At 42.5% G+C, this 21,920-nt stretch overlaps 1 protein-coding gene across 13 annotated transcripts in view; it reads right to left on the bottom strand.

The window, feature by feature from the left end:
• LOC125290922 (glutamate receptor 4-like) overlaps positions 1-21,920 on the bottom strand; it is a 181,569-nt gene that overhangs the window by 57,105 nt on the left and 102,544 nt on the right. For 12 of the 13 annotated variants that reach the window (XR_007192889.1, XR_007192888.1, XR_007192887.1 and 9 more), the window contains 3 exons: positions 16,063-16,170; positions 11,198-11,404; positions 3,799-4,172 (listed from right to left, as the gene is read on the bottom strand). Coding sequence is in view for 6 of the 13 variants with exons in the window: in XM_048237360.1 (XP_048093317.1) it covers positions 3,799-4,172; positions 11,198-11,404; positions 16,063-16,170 (689 nt within the window). In the remaining 7 variants the exon portion in view is untranslated. The remainder of the gene's footprint in view (positions 1-3,798; positions 4,173-11,197; positions 11,405-16,062; positions 16,171-21,920) is intronic. The other variant, XR_007192893.1, reaches the window with a different exon arrangement.

Consider the following 21,920-nt stretch of genomic DNA (forward strand, 5'->3'; position numbering starts at 1 on the left):
TAAATAGTTCCATAGAACCCAATTGTTGTATAATAAGAATTATATATTAATGTTTTACACGGCCATAGGCCTGGTCACTGACAGTCTCAAAGTCTTTCACTAACAAAAAATTATAAATATGGTTCACATGGGTCTGTTTTATAAGCTGGGAAACGAGATAATACATGAGTACGGATTTCATTGAAATAGACAGGCATATCTTGCACTTATTTGAGTTTTAGCTAGGCTACTGTTGGATTTACAGCTCAAGAATGAGGATATGAACTAACGTTAGGGAAGAAGAACAGTGCATGAAACCATGACTCGTTTGATTAGCATGCCACCAAGAACAGGGACTGTTAAACCTGACATTTATCATTTATTTGATCAATTTAGCGATGAACCTGTTGCACTCATTCACAAGCCATCAACCTGTCCTAGACTGACATTGCGTGTCTCAGACTAACGTTAGTTACGTCAGTGAAGGTAGCAAATTAGCAGGCTATTTCTTTGTATTTGCAAGGCCGATATTTGGGCAAAAGTCTGCCACATGACTAACCCCATTGCAAACAAAGGACATTCTTAAGTGCCCAGGGTGCCAGGCCGAACTAATTATCATACAATGACACCTCTGAAATCTCTGTAAATGTATGCTGTGAATATAACACATTGATGTTTGGTCTTAAATTAATACTTGTAATGTGGGCAACAGTCTGAGCATGGTTTCATTACAATCTAATGTATCTGTGCATAGTTGGGGACTGAGAAATATGCTATAGTCTTTTGAAGTGAGATTCACAGGTATCACACCTACACCACACCCACAGCTCTCAGATAACAAAGGTCCTGTTGATTCGGAGGTTGCCCGGATGAATGATAAAAGGGGAGATGCTTCTCAGTTCGGGCTCTCTTGGCTCTGCCTTTTTCCTTTCTTTGACCCTTAGCCTCGTTGTCTCTTCTTTCTCTCACTCTCTGCCTTTCTTTCTCTCCCGCTCATTCCCTCTCTCTATCTTTTCTTTGATTTGATTGATTTCTTTTATTTGATATATTGTTTATCTGTGACTGAGAACGTGCTAATTTGTTAAGTTTAAGTTTGTTGTTTTTGGTTAAGCTTCCTTTGTTACTTTGCATCAGTAGGCTGTTTTACCTACGTGAGTTACTTTTACATTAAATTGAAGTGATATTGATTACATTCATCTTTTAAGGCTTATTGCCTATAAATTGTTAATTTAACCACCAATTTTATATCTCTAAGTCCTCGTATGCCATGCCATGCTCTGCCATAGTTGATACACTAGTCACTTTGTAATTGATTCGAGATAGTTTTTAATAAGTTATTAATAATAATGGAGTCAGGTGGTTTTCTCCTAACATTACCAATTACTTCATCAGGCTACCTGTCCATTGTTCATACACGCGATCAACAGGAGAACGAGCCAGCACTTTGGGCCTGCTCTCTCCTTTCAAGTGAGGAAGCTCGACGTGTCTCCATGTCACGGATATTTCCCCTCTTTACATTTTCACAAATGAGATGACGAGACATTAGCCTACTTGTATCAAATACATTTTCCTGACATCCATAAGCAGAAAACACGAGGGTTCCCGCTTTGGTTATTAGTCAACATAAAAACTTATTGAGAGAGAACAGATACATAAGTAGTAGTTTGCAATAACTATCTGTAAGTGGGATATTGATAATGTTGGCTTTACTAAACATGCCAGAAAGGAGTAATGTTAAGGTTAAGATATAATATAATATCTGCAAATAAACCTGGCATGGGTTCATCATAAACTTTATGGTTAATTAGGCTATGACCCATCACTGAATTATGTCTATATTTTGCTGGTGCTAGCTAAACTCAAACTGACTTTCACACAGCCATACAAAGATGCCAGAGAGAGGCAGCTAATGGAAGGATGCTAACCTTAAATACAGTATATTACACTTTCATATTTTTATTTTGTCATTTTCTTACATCAATATGATTGTTACTGACATCAAAACATGGTGGATGCACATCAATACTCTCTCATCTAATGAGAACAGACACGGACGCTTGTTAGAAGCCATAACTCCAGAGGCACCGTAACTCCTCAGCCGGTCAGTCAACAGTGTGTGTAGGCTAAACTCAAAAATACCGGAGAAATGTCAATAACGACCTAGCCATTTAAATGTGTCAAAATAAAAGTCTTATGGCCCCAGCTGTGGCGCACCTGCACCGTACGCCAGCGACCCGGGTTCGATTCCCACCCCGACTCTCTCCCACTCGCTTCCTGTCATTCTCAGCTGTTCTATCACATTAAAGGCATTAAAAAGCCCCCAAAAATATATACTTAAAAAAAAATAAAAGTGTAAAACTTGTATCCACTAACACTGTATTATTTCATGTATGAAGGTTATACTGTAGCTGATGTCTCTTTAAGGGTTGCGGCCGGCCACGGCTGTTACAGGAGAATATAGAACGACCGTCGACGGCTGCTATGGGGTATAGGAGGTTATTAAAGGGACACCAGGCAACGTTTTCGTGTTAATTACTCATCTTCGTAAGTCGGTATATGGTTAAATGACTCGTTACAGGGCGAATGAAAACTCTCTCGCCCGCCCCTACTGCCTGTAGGAAGAATATCCCGCTTGCAAGTTCAGTGTATCCTATCCGCCGACCGAAGCAGGCAGGCTAACGAAACGCTAGAGATTGTTGCAAACGTGTGTATAATGGCAGAGCCGGCGAAGAAGCAGCGAAAACCCAAAGAAACGCAAAGAAAAGGAAAAGAGCTTCAGACCGAGCGAGGGGGAGTTTCATAGAGAAAAAGCATCAGGCTTGCCTGGTGTCCCTTTAATGCATGAAAGTTACTCCCAAAACCTCTCATGGTTGAAACCACTTGCTCTGCTCTTCAGCCACTATGCTAACACCCTCAGCTTAATGTGAATGTGTGCCTAGATGTCTAGGCCTGGTTAATATACATAAAAAGAATGCGTGTTGTACATTTTAAAAACAACATCTGCATTTGTCAAGACGTTCATGGTTTGCGTGTGGAGACGTAATGTTTTTATGCCTGTAGCCGTTTTGTTATTAGCCGTTTTGACCCTAATTGCATGCCATATTGCAACAGAGTCTCATGCGATTGGAGAGCATGATATGACCCAAGTTTAAGTCTTTATTTCCAAGTTGGAGGTTGGGATTTCTGACGTGTCATGAACACAGCATAAGTAACACTTCGTTCTATTGATGAAGTCTGAAATGCTTTATCTTCCCATTATTACCACAGCTAGTCTCCATGTAAAATAAATAAACAAATTGGGTTGATTTATTCTGAGAATGATGACTAATGTTTTATTCACAAAGCACTTGTCTGACTTGCACAAAATCAATGGCTTTAAAAAGAAAGTAAAGGTGATATGTCTGTGCCTTATTTTTTGTTTTACTGTTGATCCAATAGTAAATTTGTTGTCAAACAAGGGGCCTGAGTCTAAATTTATTCTGCAGATTTTTGAGGGTTTGAAAATGGGCTATATACTTTTAATTGTCTGAAAAGGCATGATAATAATCACTACTAACATGCACAACAAATGACAGTGACATGCACTATGACTGGACTTCAAGATAAAATTGACATTGTAAAAATATAAATCTATAGATCAACCAAGAAATTTCTCTTGTTAAAAAATTGGCATATAAAAATGTTAGATGCATGTAATGGACAATGGCTTTTTATAATTTTTAGACATTACCACTGACTTCATTACAACTTAAAATTGTTGACATCTTAAGTGCTTTGATCACGTCATGCTTCAAAGTTACATTCTGCAAAATACTTTACCTCGGAGAAATATCACAGCCTTGCTGCATGAATGCACCCAGAGAGAACCAGAGACTGTTGAAGATCCCAAATTCATTGGGGGGCTGGTCACTTGGCAGACCGTCAGTGCCTTCCTCTGGCTCCTCAGTGTGCCATTCATATGGGCTGAAGCGGCTGACGAGGAAAAGCACCACACTAACGCCGATGTAGGCAAACACGATACACATCCAGATCTCATAGGCCAGAGGGTCAAGGAAGGAGAACACACCCGGCTTGGACTTCTGGGGCTTCTTGATCATAATGGAGATACCTAAGCTCATGAAAGGCTTAGAGAAGTCTATTACTTCTTCTCGAACCAGAGTAATTGTCAATGGAGCTACAGCAATTTCCGCTCTCTGAGAAATAAAAAAATAAAAAAGAAAGATTTCAGCATATATTGTTCACATCAATATTATCATTTAAAGAGCTGAAACTGTGACATATTAACACTTAAGAGTCTCAGGCCTGTCAGACACTTTTGAGGTAGTCTGAAAACCATTTTTGTATATTTCACCTAAAGTCTAAAATCATTGATGCAAAAATGACACTTCCATCACATCCTCAGCAATCACGATATGAGAGTAAAAGAGATATAATAAAAATATATGTTTTATTTAAACAGTATATGTAAACATACACTTATGAAAAACCTACTTTCATAGGTGCTCAGATATTGTAAAAAAGCACCAATTATTACAAACATTTCAATACTTTGAGCTCTGAATCTTGTAAACATGGGTGTTGGCTACACATAGGTGATAAATTAATTCAGTAACATGCAGAGTACATGCAAAACACACTTTAGATTTTAAGAAAAAATGTCCTCACAAGATTAATCCATGAAGTGTATATAATATATAATAAACCTGAAAGTACACCAGTACTATGACTTGCAATAGATAGATTCAAGCTCAGCTGATTATTGAGTATTTTACGATACGAACTGAGTATCAAGTTGATTATCAATTGGCAAAATATTTGGGCTATAATCTCACAATGAATTTTTTTTTTTTTTTTTTTAGTATATTTTTTGGGCTTTTTTGCCTTTATTTGGACAGGACAGTGGAGAGTGACAGGAAGCAAGTGGGAGAGAGATGGGGTGGGATCGGGAAATGACTGCAGGTCGGATTCGAACCTGGCTCCCCGTGGGCACTCGCCCGCATATGGCATGGGCGCTGTAGCCTGCTGCGCCACAGCGCCCCCCCTCACAATGAAATTTCATTGTGTTGATTCCACAGCTGCCCACAACTACTCTCATAGAAGAATTAAGCAATAAGCCCCGAGAGGCCGTAGGTTACGCTGATTCGATAGATAGATAGATAGATAGATAGATAGATACTTTATTGATCCCCAAGGGGAAATTCAAGGTCTCAGTAGCATACAGACATCACACACAACATGCACTTACAGCAGAAAGGGTAAATATAAGTATATACATATAACAAAACTCCACTGTACAATAGAGACAGTAGAAGATAAGAAAAAACGAACAAAACTAAATACTAAATATACTATATAAATTAAATAATAATATAAAAAAAAACACAGTGTGCTTGAGGATAATCAAGCATGAGGCGCTTGCAGTGACAGGGCCGGGACTGGCCTGTAGTTCTGTGTACATGGTAAGGTGCTCAAGAGAGTGAGTGTCATGGTGAAGATGCAAAAAGTAGTCCAACAGTGCAAGAATAAGGTCTAGAGACCAGCATAAATAATATGGACAAATAGGAGAGTAATGTATAATGTAGACAAGGTAATATAAAAACTATGTCAGTGAAAGAATAGGTTGAGGTAATAGGGTTACAGCCATTCAATATTGTAGCAGAAGCCATTGGTCATGTGTGCTAATATAGCATGAAAAACAGTGTAGCAGTACAACAGTAATAAGACATTAGGTTGTGGACAGTAGTAAAACAGTAGTAAAACAGTAGTGGGCAGTCAGTACACAAACATGGAGAGGGTGGAGAGGCAGACAGACTATGCAGAGAAGTCTATCTCTCCTCTTCCCTTAAGTGCATTGACCAGTTCAATGGCCCTGAGGACAAATGACTTCCTCAGCCTTTCAGTTGTGCATGGCAGTGAGCGAAGTCTTCAGCTGATCAAGCTCTTTTGCTTTATAATAGTGCTGTGGAGTGGATGACATTCATTGTCCAAGATGTTGATCAGTTTGCTCAGGGTCCTTTTATCTGATATTGAAGTGATGCACTCCAGTTCGGCTCCCACGACAGAGCCAGCTTTCCTTACTAGCCTTTCTAGTCGCCCAGCATCCTTCTTCTTTGTGCTTTCTCCCCATCATATCACAGCATAGAAGAGGACACTGGCAACAACAGATTGGTAAAACATCCTGAGGAGCTTACTGCAGACATTGAAGGACCGCAGCCTCCTCAGGAAGTAAAGCCTGCTCTTCCCTTTCTTGTAGAGTGCTTCAGTATTTGCTGACCAGTCCAGTTTATTGTCCAGTTGTAAGCCCAGATACTTGTAGGTATTTATCACCTCCACATTGACCCCATCAATAGAGACTGGTAGCAGAGCGGGCTTAGACCTGCGGAAATCCACTACCATCTTCTTGGTCTTCAAAGTGTTAAGTTGAAGGTGGTTGAGTTTGCACCACTCCACCAGCCGTCTGTATTCATCCTCCTGCACACCCCACAATTGCAGTATCATCCGAAAACTTCTGCATGTTGCATGACTCAGTATTGTAGCAGAAGTCAGATGTGTACAGGGTAAACAGGACTGGCGAGAGCACAGTTCCCTGTGGAGCTCCGGTGCTGCTGATCACAGTGTCTGAGAGACAGTTCTTCAATCTAACAAACTGTGGCCGCTCGGTCAGGTAATCTGTAATCCAGGATACCAGGTGAGCGTCCACACCCATCTGCAAGAGCTTGTCTCCCAGCCTGAGGGGTTGGATGGTGTTAAAAGCACTTGAGAAATCAAAGAACATGATTCTCACAGCACTTTTCCCCTTGTCTAGGTGAGAATGTTTCCTGTGTAGGAGATAAGTGATGGCATCGTCAACGCCCACTTTCTCCTGGTATGCAAACGGTAGCGGGTACTTGGGGTCTGACTGACAAGACCAGTCACTCCATTGTCTTCATTACGTGTGATGTTAGAGCGACAGGCCTGAAGTCATTAAGCTCACTTGGGTGTGGCTTCTTAGGGACGGGGGTGATACATGATGTCTTCCACAGTGTTGGGACTCGTCCGAGACGGAGACTCAGGTTGAAGATGTGCATCAGTGGCTCCCCCAGTTCAGCAGCACAGGCCCTGAGCAGCCTTGGACACAGTCTGTCAGGCCCGGCTGCCTTCCGAGGGTGCAGTTTCTTTAACTGATTACTAACTTGATCAGCTGTGATGATGGGGGGGAGGGGGGAGAGGAGGAGTGCTTCTGAGAGGGTTGTCGTGTGGCTAGAGACTGATGGCCGTTGACTGAAGCCATTGTTGCCGCACTGCTCGTGATCACCATGTGGGGGAGGGGTGCGATAGACTGATCTGCAGTGATGATGGAGGGGGGGAGGGGAAGGGGAGTGCATCTGGGGTCTGTGTGTCTGATGGTTGTTGACTGAAGTCATTATAACCTCGTTGTTCGTGGTCGCCATGTGGGGGAGGGGTGCAATATCAAGTGATGGTGGGGGTGAGTGTTGCACTGGTAATGAGGTGGTGTGGGGGTGGGGGCTGGGGGATGACCACCTCCTTGATGTCCCTGTCAAGGCTGCCAGGGTCGTGGACACCTTAACAGGCACAGACAAGGAGGCATCAGGCGGAGGCAGTGCGTGAGGTGATGGTGGCTTAGGTCGTTGGATGTCACCGGGATGCAGAGCTGGAGAGACTGGGAGGTGGGGGTAGGGCGGGCACGCAAACAAGAGCAGTATCTGGAGCTGGTGCAGGGCAATCAAACCTGTTGTAAAAGTGGTTCAACTGGTTCGCCCTGTCCAGGTCTCCCTCCACAGAGCTGAGTGATGGACTTCATACTGTCCCACACCTCCTTCATGTTGTTCTCCAGCAGCTTCTGTTCCATCTTCCTTCTGTAGTCCTCCTTAGCCTCTTTCAGCTTATTCTTGAGTTCCCCCTGTACTCGCCTCAGCTCTGCCATGCCCCCCTCTTTAAACGCCATCTTTTTCCAATTGAGAAGGGTCTTAATATTACTGGTTATCCAAGGCTTGTTATTTGGATAGCAGCGTACAGTCCTTGTGGGAACAACAATGTCCATACAGAAGTTCAGATAGTCAGTAGTGCAACGTGTGACCTCCTCTAAGTCCTCTCCATTCTGTAACACACTCATTCAGTGGACTCAAAGCAGTCTCTCAGAGCCTCACCCTCTTCTGGTGTCCACTTCCTGAAGGTGCGTGTGGCAGCTGGTAGCCTCTGTACTTTGGGCTTGTACATTGGCTGAAGATGAATGAGGTTGTGGTCCGACTTCCCCAGTGGGGGAAGGGGGGTGGCACTGTTTGCATCCCTCACGTTTGCATACATGAGGTCTATCGTCCTGTTTTTCCTAGTTGGGCAGTCAACAAACTGGTAGAAGTTTGTGAGGGTGGAATCCAGTGTAATGTGGTTGAAGTCACCAGAGATCGCAAAGAAGGCATCACTGTGTTGAGTTTGGAGCCTTGCGACTGTAGAGTGAATGACGTCACACGCTGTGTCCAGGAGGGCCTGTGGCGGAGCTTAAACACAGACAACAATGGCGTGCGAGAACTCCCTCGGCATGTAGTATGGTCGTAGACTGACCGCTAGTAGCTCCACATCCTTACAGCATACAGTCTCCTTCACTGTAACATGTCTGGGATTGCACCATCTGTTGTTTATGTATAGCACCAGTCCACCTCCCTTCTTTCTGCCAGAAAGTTTATAGTCTTTGTCCAAACGAGCTACACTGAAGCCGGGCAGCTCAACGTTCGCTGGGGGGAAATGGCTTGTTAGCCACGTCTCCGTAAAGCATAACAAACTACAATCCCTGTACAACTTCTGATTTCTTACCAGGGCAGCCAATTCGTCAGTCTTGTTGTTCACGTTTCCCATAACCATTGAAGGAACTGAGGGCTTGTGTTTCCACTTCTTCTCCCGACGCCTAGTCCTCACTTTAACTCCCGCTCTGCACCCCCGAAAGCACCACAGCTCCTCCGGGATGTTTATGTGAACACTACTAGCATTCCGTCGTAGTGCAAGCAGCTGATTCCTTGTGTACGCAAGTTTGCTGCCGCTGGAGCATTGTAATAGATCCATATCCATAGGATAGAATAAAAACACTCCTCAAATTGCGTAATCCAAAAAAGTTGCGAAGTAAAAGGTAAAAAGACGGTAAAATAAAACACAAAGACACAGAGCTACCTCAACATGCTGCCACTCTCATCCTCGCCGGAACCGGAAAGGATTCTACAACAGCTAAGGGGTGTTGTTAGGCACGAAGCGCTAGCGGAGTGGCTTATTGCTTTTCTAAAACTGTTCATTTAAATACCTAGCAAAGTTTCATAAAGTAAAGACACAACATTAAGAAATAAAGTAATTTATTAATGAATAATCGTTCTTCCGCTAAACTATGTAGTTCCTCATTAGGATTGTTGCCAGGCAAGGTTGAGACGCTGTAACACAGACAGCGCAGCACAACACTGCCCGCAACTAAAAATTGATTGTTTATTGACATTTATCTGGATGTCACCATTAATTGTACAATTACTGAAATAGTGTTCAACCACGTTTGCACTCTTTTTTGCTGGCACGAGGGTGTTTGAGGTCTGAGGATAGCTGCGTTTTTGCTCTGTCCCAGCAAGGATGCTGCTCTAACTTCTTCTATCTGCATAGTTAGGGCACCAGTATGACTGAAGGGACGATTCAGATGTGTCCCGTCACTAACCCTAACCCCACTATTTCCCTCGCCTCTAGGCCAGCATCAGACAGTTTTTGTACAACTGTACTTAGCAGGCAGTGATTTGTGTAAATGTTTGCTGTGCCGGCTGCTTTGCAAATCCGTGGTAGCATGGAGCCCAGGAAATTCACCCCCATGAGCTCCCAGGTATACCTAGACAAGAAAAAAATATAGTGGTTATAGGCCTATTGCAATTATTATTATTATTATTATTATTATTATTATTATTATTATATAGCAAATTGTGCAATGTTGCAAAATGAAACATAACTTACTAGACTTGATCACCTGCGTAGTTTGTCCGCTTTGGATGCAGATAAAAGGCCGGTGGGTTGGGAGGCAGCAAGGACACGTACTTCTCTAGAAAAGCAACAGGGCACAGGGGGTTCCCCGGCTGCTCAAACATAAAGCCCCGCAGTCGCTCCTTGTTTCGCTCGCTGCCATCTTTATGGTTTTTTGTGGCCTTGTTAAAGGAAAGGGTCGCATATTTCAGACCGTTTTCATCAACACGGATGGCAAAGGAATCTGATTTCAGTTGGCGGTTGCCCTCTTTAGCTCTGCGTCCCATATGCAGCTGCACATCAAACCATACCTTCTTAACCAGTCCTTCGGGTGTGTTAGGAGACAAAGCCTGAGAATGTCTGATTTTGTTGAAGTCAGTCTCAGATAAGGCTGGTGGGTTGCTTTGTCTGGAGTTTTTTTACCACCCCAAGAAATACGTGGTTGCTGGTGATGAACTGGTGATGGATCTTTCAGTAGACACCAGGATTTACTGATGGGTGGGTCGTTGATATGCCGGTTAAGCCCTGCACGTAGGCCAGTATAGCTGCTCAAACCATAGGGCTTACCTTTTCCGTTTTTTACAGTTGCGTAAAATTGCCGCAGAGCCTGATTAAGATCAGCTTTGCTGACTGATGAGAAATCTATAGATATTTTTTTCTCGGGACACACCAAGACAGGAAACAGCGGACAGACCACAGTGTCATTTTAACGGTGCCGATTTCATTCCTGGATTTGTCCAACTCCTCAATTTCGTTCTCGCTTATTTCAGCATTAAGTTGCTCTCTTCCTCCATCCTGTCCTGCTCTTTCCACCACTCCTCCAGACTAAGCCCACCCAGGACATCAAAGTTTACGACAAACTCTGCCATATTGTAGCCGACTGCTCCTTTGTAACGTTTTTTTTGTTACAATTCGTCGCGCAGTAATATAGAACGGAATGCGGTCAAGGGGTATGTTTGTGCTGGATTTTACAACGGCATCGAACGCGATTCAGCCAATCACAATCAAGGACCGGAACTATCAGTTTTAGAATGTCCATTTTTATGTTGCATGTCACAGTGTATGGAAATACACACATAACATAGTCTTTAATTGAATTTTAATGAATGTGCTTAACAAATGCGAAAAGGCTGAATGTAAACCCATTGTGTGGGTTTTAGACATGATTGTATAGTTTAAGGCATGACTGTATTACTATTTATGGTTCTCTGTTAAGGAATAAATATCTTATGTTGTAGCTTACCCCATACACCAGCTCCCCAACCATTCCATTCCAGATCTTTGTCTCTGGATCCCTGGCACCATACTTCCCATCAGGTACTATGGAAATCTGGTACTTTATGCCAATATGTTTGGCAATTTCAGAGGCCAAGTCCACACAGTACCCCTCATACCGGTCGTTACCTTCATACAACTCCCAATTCTTCTTCAGCATAACATATGGACCCTCCTAAAATTACCAGATTAAAAAAAGTGTAACAATGGTATCCTGATTAAGACACTTCTGTTTAACACATAGTAAAAAGTTAGAATAGCATGACAACATAAACAGTAAATCTAGAAACATTATATGGAAACTTAATTACTGATATAACATTATTCTACTACAATACACTACAGTATTCTGGAAACCTTTGAAGGTCACTGGGCTGACTCAGAAATCAAGAACCACAACTACAGATATGATACATACATTGAAGACTACCTAATCAGAAGTGAGGCAGATGATTATCCCTGGATAACTCTGGCGCTGCCTATTGCAACAGATCAAGATTTCATGAATGTACTGTACAGGTGCATCTCAAACATGTTGAATATCATGGAAAAGTCCATTACCCTGTCCAATGGTCAGGAAACCATTGATGGTGCCTTAATTGCATTAGCTGCTTAAAGCTGTTCTCAGATCGACATTTCTGTATTATAAATGTGGAACATGTAGGATTAACTGTAAAACTGGGGTGGGGTGGGTGTTGCCTTGATTGGTCAGACCAAATGATAAGTACATATTGTGTACTCCAAAAAACACAGAAATGGTGGAAAACACTTTCTCCATTGCCGCCATTAATAGTTTCTTGTTATTTCAAGATTGGCAGTGCAATGAATCTGGTGTGGAACCTAAGTTAGATAGACTTTAGAGAAAAAAAACAGCTGGCAGGTATTTCCGCCGATCGCAGACATTCATGGAAAACTGAAGGCAAACTGAAACATGTTTCAAATCGATCGCGGACGTTCGCCTATATTTGTCACTTTGAACGCACCCGCTTGTCGTCTTTAAGCCTCGGTTGCTATGTAACCAAACTATATACAAAGCTGGCATAATATCTTTAGACTGCTGACAAACTGACTGTTATGCATTCACTGAACAAAGATTATGGAAATTTAACACCACTTTTCCATCAGAAACATATTTGTAAAAAGCATAACTGGTATGATATAGATCATTATCGGAATATAGAATCAACATGAACAATTTCACCAAAGCTGGGATGTAGCTCAGTAAGTAGCAGATCACTGTACAATGCAGGAGACCGGGGTTCAATTCCTGCTCACTGCACCAATTTTGAAGCTGCATTTCTCACAGCTTAACTGAGCTAGATAGATATATAAAAATAGGTAAGAAAGGTCTTATAAAGGTCTCTTAGCTGACGCCACATCTTACCTGCTTAAGTAACACTTTGTCTCCTTGGTAAGACGCTGAAGACGCCATTGGCCGAAACATGTCCGTCTTGTGAAATGCTTTCTTAGAATAATTAAGTAGATTGGTGCATCTGCAGCATTTACCATTATTACCAAATAACCTCCCTTACAAGAAATAACTGCAGTTATACTACAGACAGTTTTTTCAAAGTACAATGCAGTTATACTACAGTACAGTGCAGCAGAGTAGTATTTTCACGTCCAAAATACTGCATTTCCTGCATAAGAACTGCAAATATTTCCATCAAAACTACAAAGTCAAAGTCAAAGTCAAAGTCAGCTTTATTGTCAATTTCTTCACATGTTCCAGACATACAAAGAGATCGAAATTACGTTTCTCACTATCCCACGGTGAAGACAAGACATATTTTGCCAATTTAGGTCCACAGACAAACATAACATTCAAGTAAACAAAAAAGTAAGTAAATAAGTAAATAAGTAAATAAGAGGGCACATATAATAATGAAAAAATAAGAGCAGCAAAATTTGGTTGAAATTGTGCATAGACAGTCAATAAAATACTAGTGCAAAGTCAGGCCAATAAAAGGCTTGGGTAGTTCTGTTTGACCTAAGTAAGAAAGAAAGTGGCATAGTGGTTGCAAGTTATGTAAGAGCAGCAGAAGTGTTGTGTTTTCAGGACAACAACACCAAGTTGTAAAGTGTACAAGTGTGCAAGTGTGCAAGTGGAGTAGTGCAGGCGGCCATTTTGGGTCCAATGTCCAGGATGTTATGTAGCTGAGGGTGGAGGGGGGAGAGGAGGGAGAGAGTTCAGCATCCTTACAGCTTGGTGTATGAAGCTGTTGGTGAGTCTGGTAGTGCGGGAGCGCGGGCTTCTGTACCTCTTCCCCAGAGGGCAGTAGATCAAACAGATTGTGAGCGGGGTGACTTGCATCACTCACAATTTTGCTCGCCTTTACACGGGTGAGGTGGGTGGTGTAAATGTCCTTCAGGGAGGGGAAGCACCAATAATCCTTCCAGCTGTGTTCACTATGCTGCAGGGCTTTCCTGTTGTATTCAGTGCAGCTTCCATTCCCACACAGCGATACAGCTGGAGAGGATGCTCTCAATGGTGCCTCCCGGTAGAATGTGGTCATGATGGCTGGTGGAGCACTTGCTGCGCCTGAGTTTCACTTAGGGAAGTACAGGCGGCGCTGAGCTCTCTTAAGCCAGTGATGCAGTGTTGGTGGTCCAGGAGAGGTCTTCACTGATGTGCACCCCCAGGAATTTGGTGCTGCTCGCTCTCTCCACCACAGCACCGTCGATGGTCAGTGGCAGGTGTTGGGTGTGACCTCTCCGGAAGTCAACAACAACAATCTCTTTGGTCTTGCTGACGTTCAGCAGGAGGTTGTTGTCCCTGCACCACGTGGTCAGATGGTCGACCTCCAACCTGTATTGAGTCTCGTCGCCCTTAGTGATGAGACCCACCAGAGTTGTGTCGTCAGCAAATTTCACTATGTGATTGTTGCTGTAGGTTGCAGTGCAGTCATCGTCGTCAGCAGGGTGAAGAGCAGCGGACTGAGCACGCAGCCTTGGGGGGGGGGCCTGTGCTCAGTGTGATGCTGCTTGAGGTATTGTTGCCAACACGCATTACTACTTGGGGCCTCTGACAGAGGAAGTCCAGTAGCCAGTTGCAGAGGTAGGTACTGAGTCCCAGTTTGTCAAGTTTGCAGATGAGTTGCTGTGGTATTATGGTGTTGAATGCAGAACTGAAGTCTATAAACAGCAATCTCACATATGAGTCTCTTTTTCCAGGTGGGTGAGGGCTGGGTGGAGGGCAGAGCAGATTGCATCCTCTGTAGACCGCTTGGCTCGGTATGCAAACTGGAAGGGGTCCAGGGTGGGGAGAATGGCTTTGATATGTGACATGACAAGCCCGCTCTCAAGCACTTCATGATGATGGGTGTCAGTGCCACAGGGCGGTAGTCATTGAAGCAGGATGGAGCAGTTTTCTTGGCACAGGTATGATGGTGGCAGCTTTGAAAACATGATGGGACGATGGCTTGCTTCAGGGAAGTGTTAAAGATGTCTGTGAAGACATCCTTAAGCTCCCCTCGCAGTCCTTCAGCGCCGCGACCTGGGATGTTGTCTGGACCTGTTGCCTTACGGGTGTTGATAGCAGCAAGTGTCCTCTTCACGCTGTCGGCAGAGAGGCACAGGGGCTGCTCATGTAGAGGGGGATGTGTCTTCTGTGGGCAGGTGCTGTTTTGTGCTTCAAAGCGAGCAAAGAAACGGATCAGGTTGTTGAGCAGAGGGATGTTGCTCTCACAGCTCTGTGATGCAGGCTTGTAGTCCGTGAGGGCCTGAATGCCCTGCCATAGGCGCTCTGATACTGCCGTTTTGACACTTGAAGTAATGCAGTTATATTTTTTGTAAGGGCTATAATAATTATGTCTGGGGTAGGCTTATTTAGTGAGGTAGCCTAACACCGGGAGTGTGTGTGTGTGTGTGTCACACCCCGCGCAAGAGAGAGACGACCAGAGCGTGTGTGTGATGAGTTTTTTGGTGTATTGCTCACTTGCAATTTTACATTAATTTGTCTACTGCTTAAAGTTATCACAACTTAACATCATATCGACTCACGATATTAAGTTATAGCCGCTACAAATATTGTACATTCTAACTAGCTAATACATTAAATCATCTATGTTTACATCTATCAATTTACATCAATGTTTCCATTGCCTTGTGTCGGCTACGCTTGGTGAGCTGGTGTTAACAACTGCATCCTTCAGCTCAGATGTTGAATCATTGTTGACGTGCTGTTGTGGTACACCAGTTCTGCTTTACAGTGGACACATTGCACCTTGTCTTCTTTTCTAAGTTTGAAATGATCCCAAAACTTTCAACATTCTCTGCATTTTACGGACAGTTTCTTGGCTCTCCATCATCGCACCAACTTAATTCTGAAAGTGATGTATGCGTCAGTAATAACAGTCTGTGTGAAACAATAATCCCTGAGCTGAGCAGGCCGTGATAGGAATGAAATGAAGCCCTGAGATTTTTTGTGATCAAATTATTCGAGTAATCGTTTCAGCCCTAATGCTAAGTATGAAATACATGTTCAATTGAGCTATTATTATGATGTTGTGTGCAGCCTATACTGTTTTGGGTTGTGATATTGAGTTCTGTTGTGTTATTTTCAACACATTTGTTGAAGAGTGCAGACTTCATCTGTACCCACCCTCTCTAGCGCTTCAGAGACTGTTGTGGGAGGCCGGCGTGTTGCTGGGTCCTGTGACCCAAAAGTCTGCCATGACCAGTCAAAGAAGTTTGAGAAAGGCTGCCATATACTAAGCAAACTAAAATAAATCTAAACTAAACTAAAAAAAACTAAAAGCAAAGAAAATCTGTTGTATGGTGGACATTTTAAATAATTGAAACACATCCATTCTGTCTTATGAAATGTCTTACCATAATAGTAGTCACAATGACAGTCCTGTTCATACCAGAGGTGTCATTTGAAAGAAGAGTTTGGTCCTGGATCAGAACCAACTTGTCTGCATCATTCCAATAACCAATCTGCAATAAAAAAAAATGTTGTCCTGTTAATAACTGTGTCCTGTTAACAAAATGTAGAAATAAAGGGAATTTGGGGCAGCCATGGCCTACTGGTTAGCGCTTCGGACTTGTAACCGGACGGTTGCCGGTTCGAACCCTGACAGGTAGGCCACGGCTGAAGTGCCCTTGAGCAAGGCACCTAACCCCTCACTGCTCCCCGAGCGCCGCTGTTGTTGCAGGCAGCTCACTGCGCCGGGATTAGTGTGTGCTTCACCTAACTGTGTGTTCACTGTGTGCTGAGTGTGTGTTTAACCCTATGTTTAACCCATTTACCCCTAAAATGCCTACTAAAAACGCCTATAGAATCCTATGGCATTCTAGACTAAATAACCTTATTTCCTGAGGGTTTTCTGAAAAAATACTAAAAATTGTCAAAGTCTACCAAAATGTAATATCTAAGCCTCTGTAGCACCTAGAAACATGAAATAAAAAGCATGCTGCGCTACGCAGCAAGCAGCGGGAGATTCAATGTTGCGCTATGCAGCAACAGGCGGGAGATAGAATGTTGTGTCATGCAGCATCAGGCGCTAATGGGTTAAGACAGAAAACTATCATTGTTTGAATATTAGAAAAAACACAATCCAGCTACATTTAGCCCATCATGCACCCACTTCACTGCCCCCATGCTGATTCCGCACTGCACTACGATTGACGATAAAATATCAGGAAACTAATAATTTTTGCCTGGTCATTTTGTTCTTGTTTCTATTTAACACATCCTTAAAAATCTATCAAGCTAAGTGAAGATGATGACCTTGCTCTTCTGGAGGCAACAGTGCTAGAAACTAATTTGGTTTTGGTCATTTTCAGGGTGATGTATGATTTTATAAAGGGGGAAAACAATTTTGATCTTTACTACAAATTCAAGCACTTTCAATGACCTATGTAATGGGTTACACTTTACTTGAAGGTATCTACATAAGAGTGACATGACTCGCCCCAGCGTCGGTGTCAAGGGCGGGCCATAGGGGGCCAGGCCCGTCCAAACAGGCCAGTGTGCCCCCCCAACTGAGTTCTCTCCCTCACATAAAAAAATCTAAATATTATTATGCATGATTGAAATTAAATCCATATTGAACACTGATGTTGAACACTTAGCCTACTCAAAATGAAACATGACATGTGTCAACTATGCTACTGTTGATTATGTGCGCAAACTGCGTGATGCAAACTGGCGCGATGAAAAGGGATTCTGCACACTTTCGGACACCCGTTGCAATGAGTGCCACCCGATATATTTACCCGCGACTCCTGCAACGCCAAATGAGCATAAATCTCGATCAGTAGGGTTTTAGACACTGCTGCATAAGAAATCCAGTAAAAGGTCTCAAGATAGATCTGGGAATATAATGGAAAATACAAGGTTTTTTTAGTATGACCGCCCAGGATGACCAAGCTGAATGCATGATCTGTTAATCTAATTTGCAGAAACCATAAAGGGCCAAACTGACATGTCGCATTTCCTATATTTTCCGATATTGTCCAGTGCTAATGATAAACTCGAGCAACGGAGATAGTGCTTTGGATCATGTAGGCTAGGCCTACTTTAAGAATCGCCCTTTAGTGAGCGCAACACAGCACGGGTCTTAACCTGCTTTATCCAGAGGGAGACATTTTTGGAAGCAGTGACAAAAAGCCTATCATGGACCTGGCTGGGAAATGCCGATGTGGAGTCGGCATTCGTAGGCTATAGCCTGTCGCTGCAAATACTTCTCCAAACTCAAAAACAGTAGACTTAAAAGTGGCAATAAAAGTGGACTGTCAGAGCAGCACAAAATACTAAGTCATGCCGAGTGTCCTGTTTGCTCTTAAACTTTCCATCACAGTTGGTGCATTTACCACTTCGTAAATGTGTTAGAATTTGTTCTGTAGGCTACTTTAAAGAACATTTTGAGGGATCACATAGCCTATGTGCAATGTTGTGATATTATCAGTATGTGTAATTTGCTTTTGAGCAGGATCTTACAAGAACATTTCGAAATGAATGGAAAGACACAGTGAAGCCTAGGCGTGTTAGTGGTGAGTCTGTTAAGCCTGTGAGCCTATTTACTTGTATTGTAGCCTATGCAACGCTATACTATTAAAATTCTATTATTCTAAACGTTGTGTGCTAGTTTATTCAACGGCTATGACCGCTATGTTCTTGCACTATTTCCCCCCTTGATCATATTGATCCAAAAGGCTCGAAGGATGCTCTTTATTATATGGCAAAATAACAAATAAAAGTGAGGTGAGGTGCCCCCCTTGTCAGTGCTCATAGCCCCCCCACCAGTTGCTCTCTGGCGCCGACGCTGCCCTGCCCCCAACAAATCACACCTTCCCACCAGCTGTGACAGCTTAAAAGAAGTCGAGATGACTCCTAACTCACAGACCTATTCACAAACCGGTTTTGCGGCATTTCGCCTGTTTTGAAATCCTATGCGGCTACAGGAGCTTGCAATCGTGAGGAAGCAATTTTGCATTGTAGGCAAAACTAACATGCAATAACGCCACCAACAACAACCAAAACTAGGCTACTCATTGTCAACATGTAAATTAAATGTAACATTATTGTGAATCAAATTAAAATGTTCTCTTTTGCAAACGTAGGCATAGGCATAGTAACAGATTAGGCTAATTTAATAATGTTACAAAGATACTACATCAATCCATATGTTTCATTAGGCTACTAGGCTATTTGTTTGGCCTTACTCTTGATTCATTTAGGCTAGGCCTTTTTATTCAGTTATTTATCATCTTCGGTCCTTGTGTAGCGCACCCATTCTCAGACCTGTGACGTGTTGCCAGAACACCAACCATATGGACCCCAGAGCGATAGCACAAAATCAATACGTCTTACAAGGCGAAGAAAGGCTAGATTCAGCACTAGCTATCAAGGTAATCTCTCTGATCTAGAAAATATGATTAGACAAATTAGGAAAGAAACTGACCAGGAATTGAATCGTAATGTTAAACCAATGACCTTGCAACCTACTCTTGAATTTCACGAGTTCACCTGAAAGCGTGGAAGTGAATGAATGTGTTGAAGCAGATGTTGAACAATGTGCAGGATTACTAAACCAGATCACCCTGACCTCAGAAATAGTTGATGATTATTGAATGTGAATAAAAGAATGTAAAATGAACCATAACTGCAAACAATGACCTCATAATAAAATAATAAAGTGCGATGAATGAAATGTATCATTACAAGTATTTTAGTAGCCTGACCTTGTAAAGTCTAGGGAATTATGCATGTAAAGAATTGTATGTCTCAAACTGTGAAATGGGTAAAGTGCCTCAAACTGTTTAAATGAATGTATTCAGATTGCATTGTGTGAAGAGTTAATGCCATAAGTGTTTGTAACCTGTAAGAATGTAACCGATCTCTCTTGATGACTGTAAAAGTGTATGTTGCTAAATGTAATGTGTCACATGGTTATAATTGCCGTTGAATGTAAACTGTTTGTATAACCTCTGGAAACTATCTGTAAACCTGAATGTAATGTATCATCTCCGAAATGTAACCCGGAGAAGTATGTTAATGCATGTCATCTTAAATTGTTGGTTAAGATCAGTGACTTCTAGAATGTATTAGCTATCGTGAGAATTTTCCCAGCTAACGTGAGAATATTCCCAGCCATCGTGGGAACTTCTAGAAGGTTCTAAACTGTCGTGGGAAAATAGGATTGATTTGTCTCAGGAATGTGTGGGGGAGGTTAAGTCCACCTAGTATAAATAGGGGCCGAACTAAACGATCGGGCTGCTTCTTCTTTTTTTCTTCTACTGCTACGTGCTTTTTGCTGTTACGCTTGATTGTTAGGATTCGTTGTCCGTACTTCGTTGAGAAGCAAAGTGTTGGAACTTTGTGCCAGGCTGAAGCCGCGGACCGTAACTCCGCACCAGCTGTTGCCGGGATCGCACTGCTACTCCGACAGTGAGAGACTGCAGAACGATAATCAGCGGATTTTTTCCCTTTTTGAGGACTTACTCTTTTTTCTTATATACCCTTTTTCTCCGTTTGTGGATTTACTATTGTATTCTCTTCTCCATCTGTGGATTACTATTTTTATTGTTCTCTCTTTTGTGGATTTACTCTTTTTATATTTTCTACAACATTGTAACCTGCAAGTGGATATTACGCCGCATTTTTTGGGGTTCTTAACATCCCCAAAGTGCTGAAAAGTAAAGAACTCATTTAACCTTGGCATCCAATTCTTCAAGCAGTATTTTTGTCTTTACTTGGTTTTCTACGAATTCCAGCAGGAGGGTAAGATAACTGGTTTCTTCTGTGGTTATTCATCTGCTCTGTCTAAGACTTGGGTTAGTTGGACTTGAGTACTGCTGGACGGTAACAAAATCTCCATCCTTATAAAACCTGAGCAAGAAGTAGCCTATAACCTGTGTCTCTAGATAAATTCTAGGGTCAAACATCTTATATCGTTAGCCAACTGTTGAGACCTAGGCGTAGTAAACTCCTTATTTCATAAACATCTCAATAAATCCACCACGGAAGCCTGATCAACTTCCAAGGGGATATTTAAAATAGGAGTAATAGGTTATCTCTGCGCAGAGGGAAGGCGTCTTGCGACTTAAGCCGACAGTAGGTCCCTGCTATCTACAATAATCTCAAGGGGGTATCGTGGGTCTTAACTGCCTAGGCCTGGGGTTACATCTGAGAAACGGCTGACGTTGACTAGGTTCTGGGGGTTACCTGCAACACACCTGTCACCTGCCACTCATCGTAAGGGAGGTGTTTGGAATCATTCCCGCGTTACAATCATCAGCCAATCAAGGTGGTCACTTCAGTCAAGCTCGTGCATGAGTAATAACGTCATCCGAAGACTCACTCACTCTTAGTCAAAGATTCTAGAGCGCTCAGCTCCAGAATCTGTTCAGGAGTTGTCATTTTTCCTTACTAAGAGTAGCCTAGGCTAGGTCTGAAAGGCTTTGTGAATAACTTAATAAGAGAAACTCCTAGCTAAAATCTTTTATTGCTATTTAGGAGTAGCCTACTCCTAGTGGTAAGATAAAAGGCTTTGTGAATATGGCCCCTGGTGTCTAACCCAATGTTGACCACCTCACACATTTCTCTAGATTTTGCAACGACCTTAGGCTACATGACACAATGCCATAAAATGCCAGTTTTTAGGACACAGAATAATGTTTGTAATGATACCAGTTAGGCCTACGTTCAACAGTTACATAAGTGTAATGAGCTATTCATTGTCGAAGGTGCATGGTGAAGTGAAATTCTTACTTTGGAAAACAAACATTTGCCGATATCATTGGATAGGGGATAGGCCTAGGCCCACTTGTTTATTTTTTACGTAGCCTACAATGGCCAGTTCAGACAAAGCTGAAATTACTAATTTTTAAACATTTGTATGGTTATATTGCTTGACTTAAATCCCAGAGAGTAGGCTACCGCACCCCACAGTGATGGGCCTAGCTAGCGGTCTTACGCGTTCAGTGTGGGGTAGGCTATAAACAAGCTGAGAATTTAGCGGTGTCACGTCTGCCTGTCACAGACGTGGGGAGCTGAAGCTTGGGATACAGTTACAGTAACAGTATTTTATTTTACTTCTTATGGAATATTTTTTTTTTTCACTTTTATAAAGGCTTTGTTTGAATGCTGTTGGAACAAATAGTAGTTGATTATAAAGGCAACTTTCTGTTGCAATATTCTGTGTGTTCTGGACTGCAGGTAACTTGTTAAGCCAGTGGTTCTC

The sequence above is a fragment of the Alosa alosa genome, chromosome 2, assembly GCF_017589495.1.
Source record: "Alosa alosa isolate M-15738 ecotype Scorff River chromosome 2, AALO_Geno_1.1, whole genome shotgun sequence".
NCBI lineage: Eukaryota > Metazoa > Chordata > Actinopteri > Clupeiformes > Clupeidae > Alosa > Alosa alosa.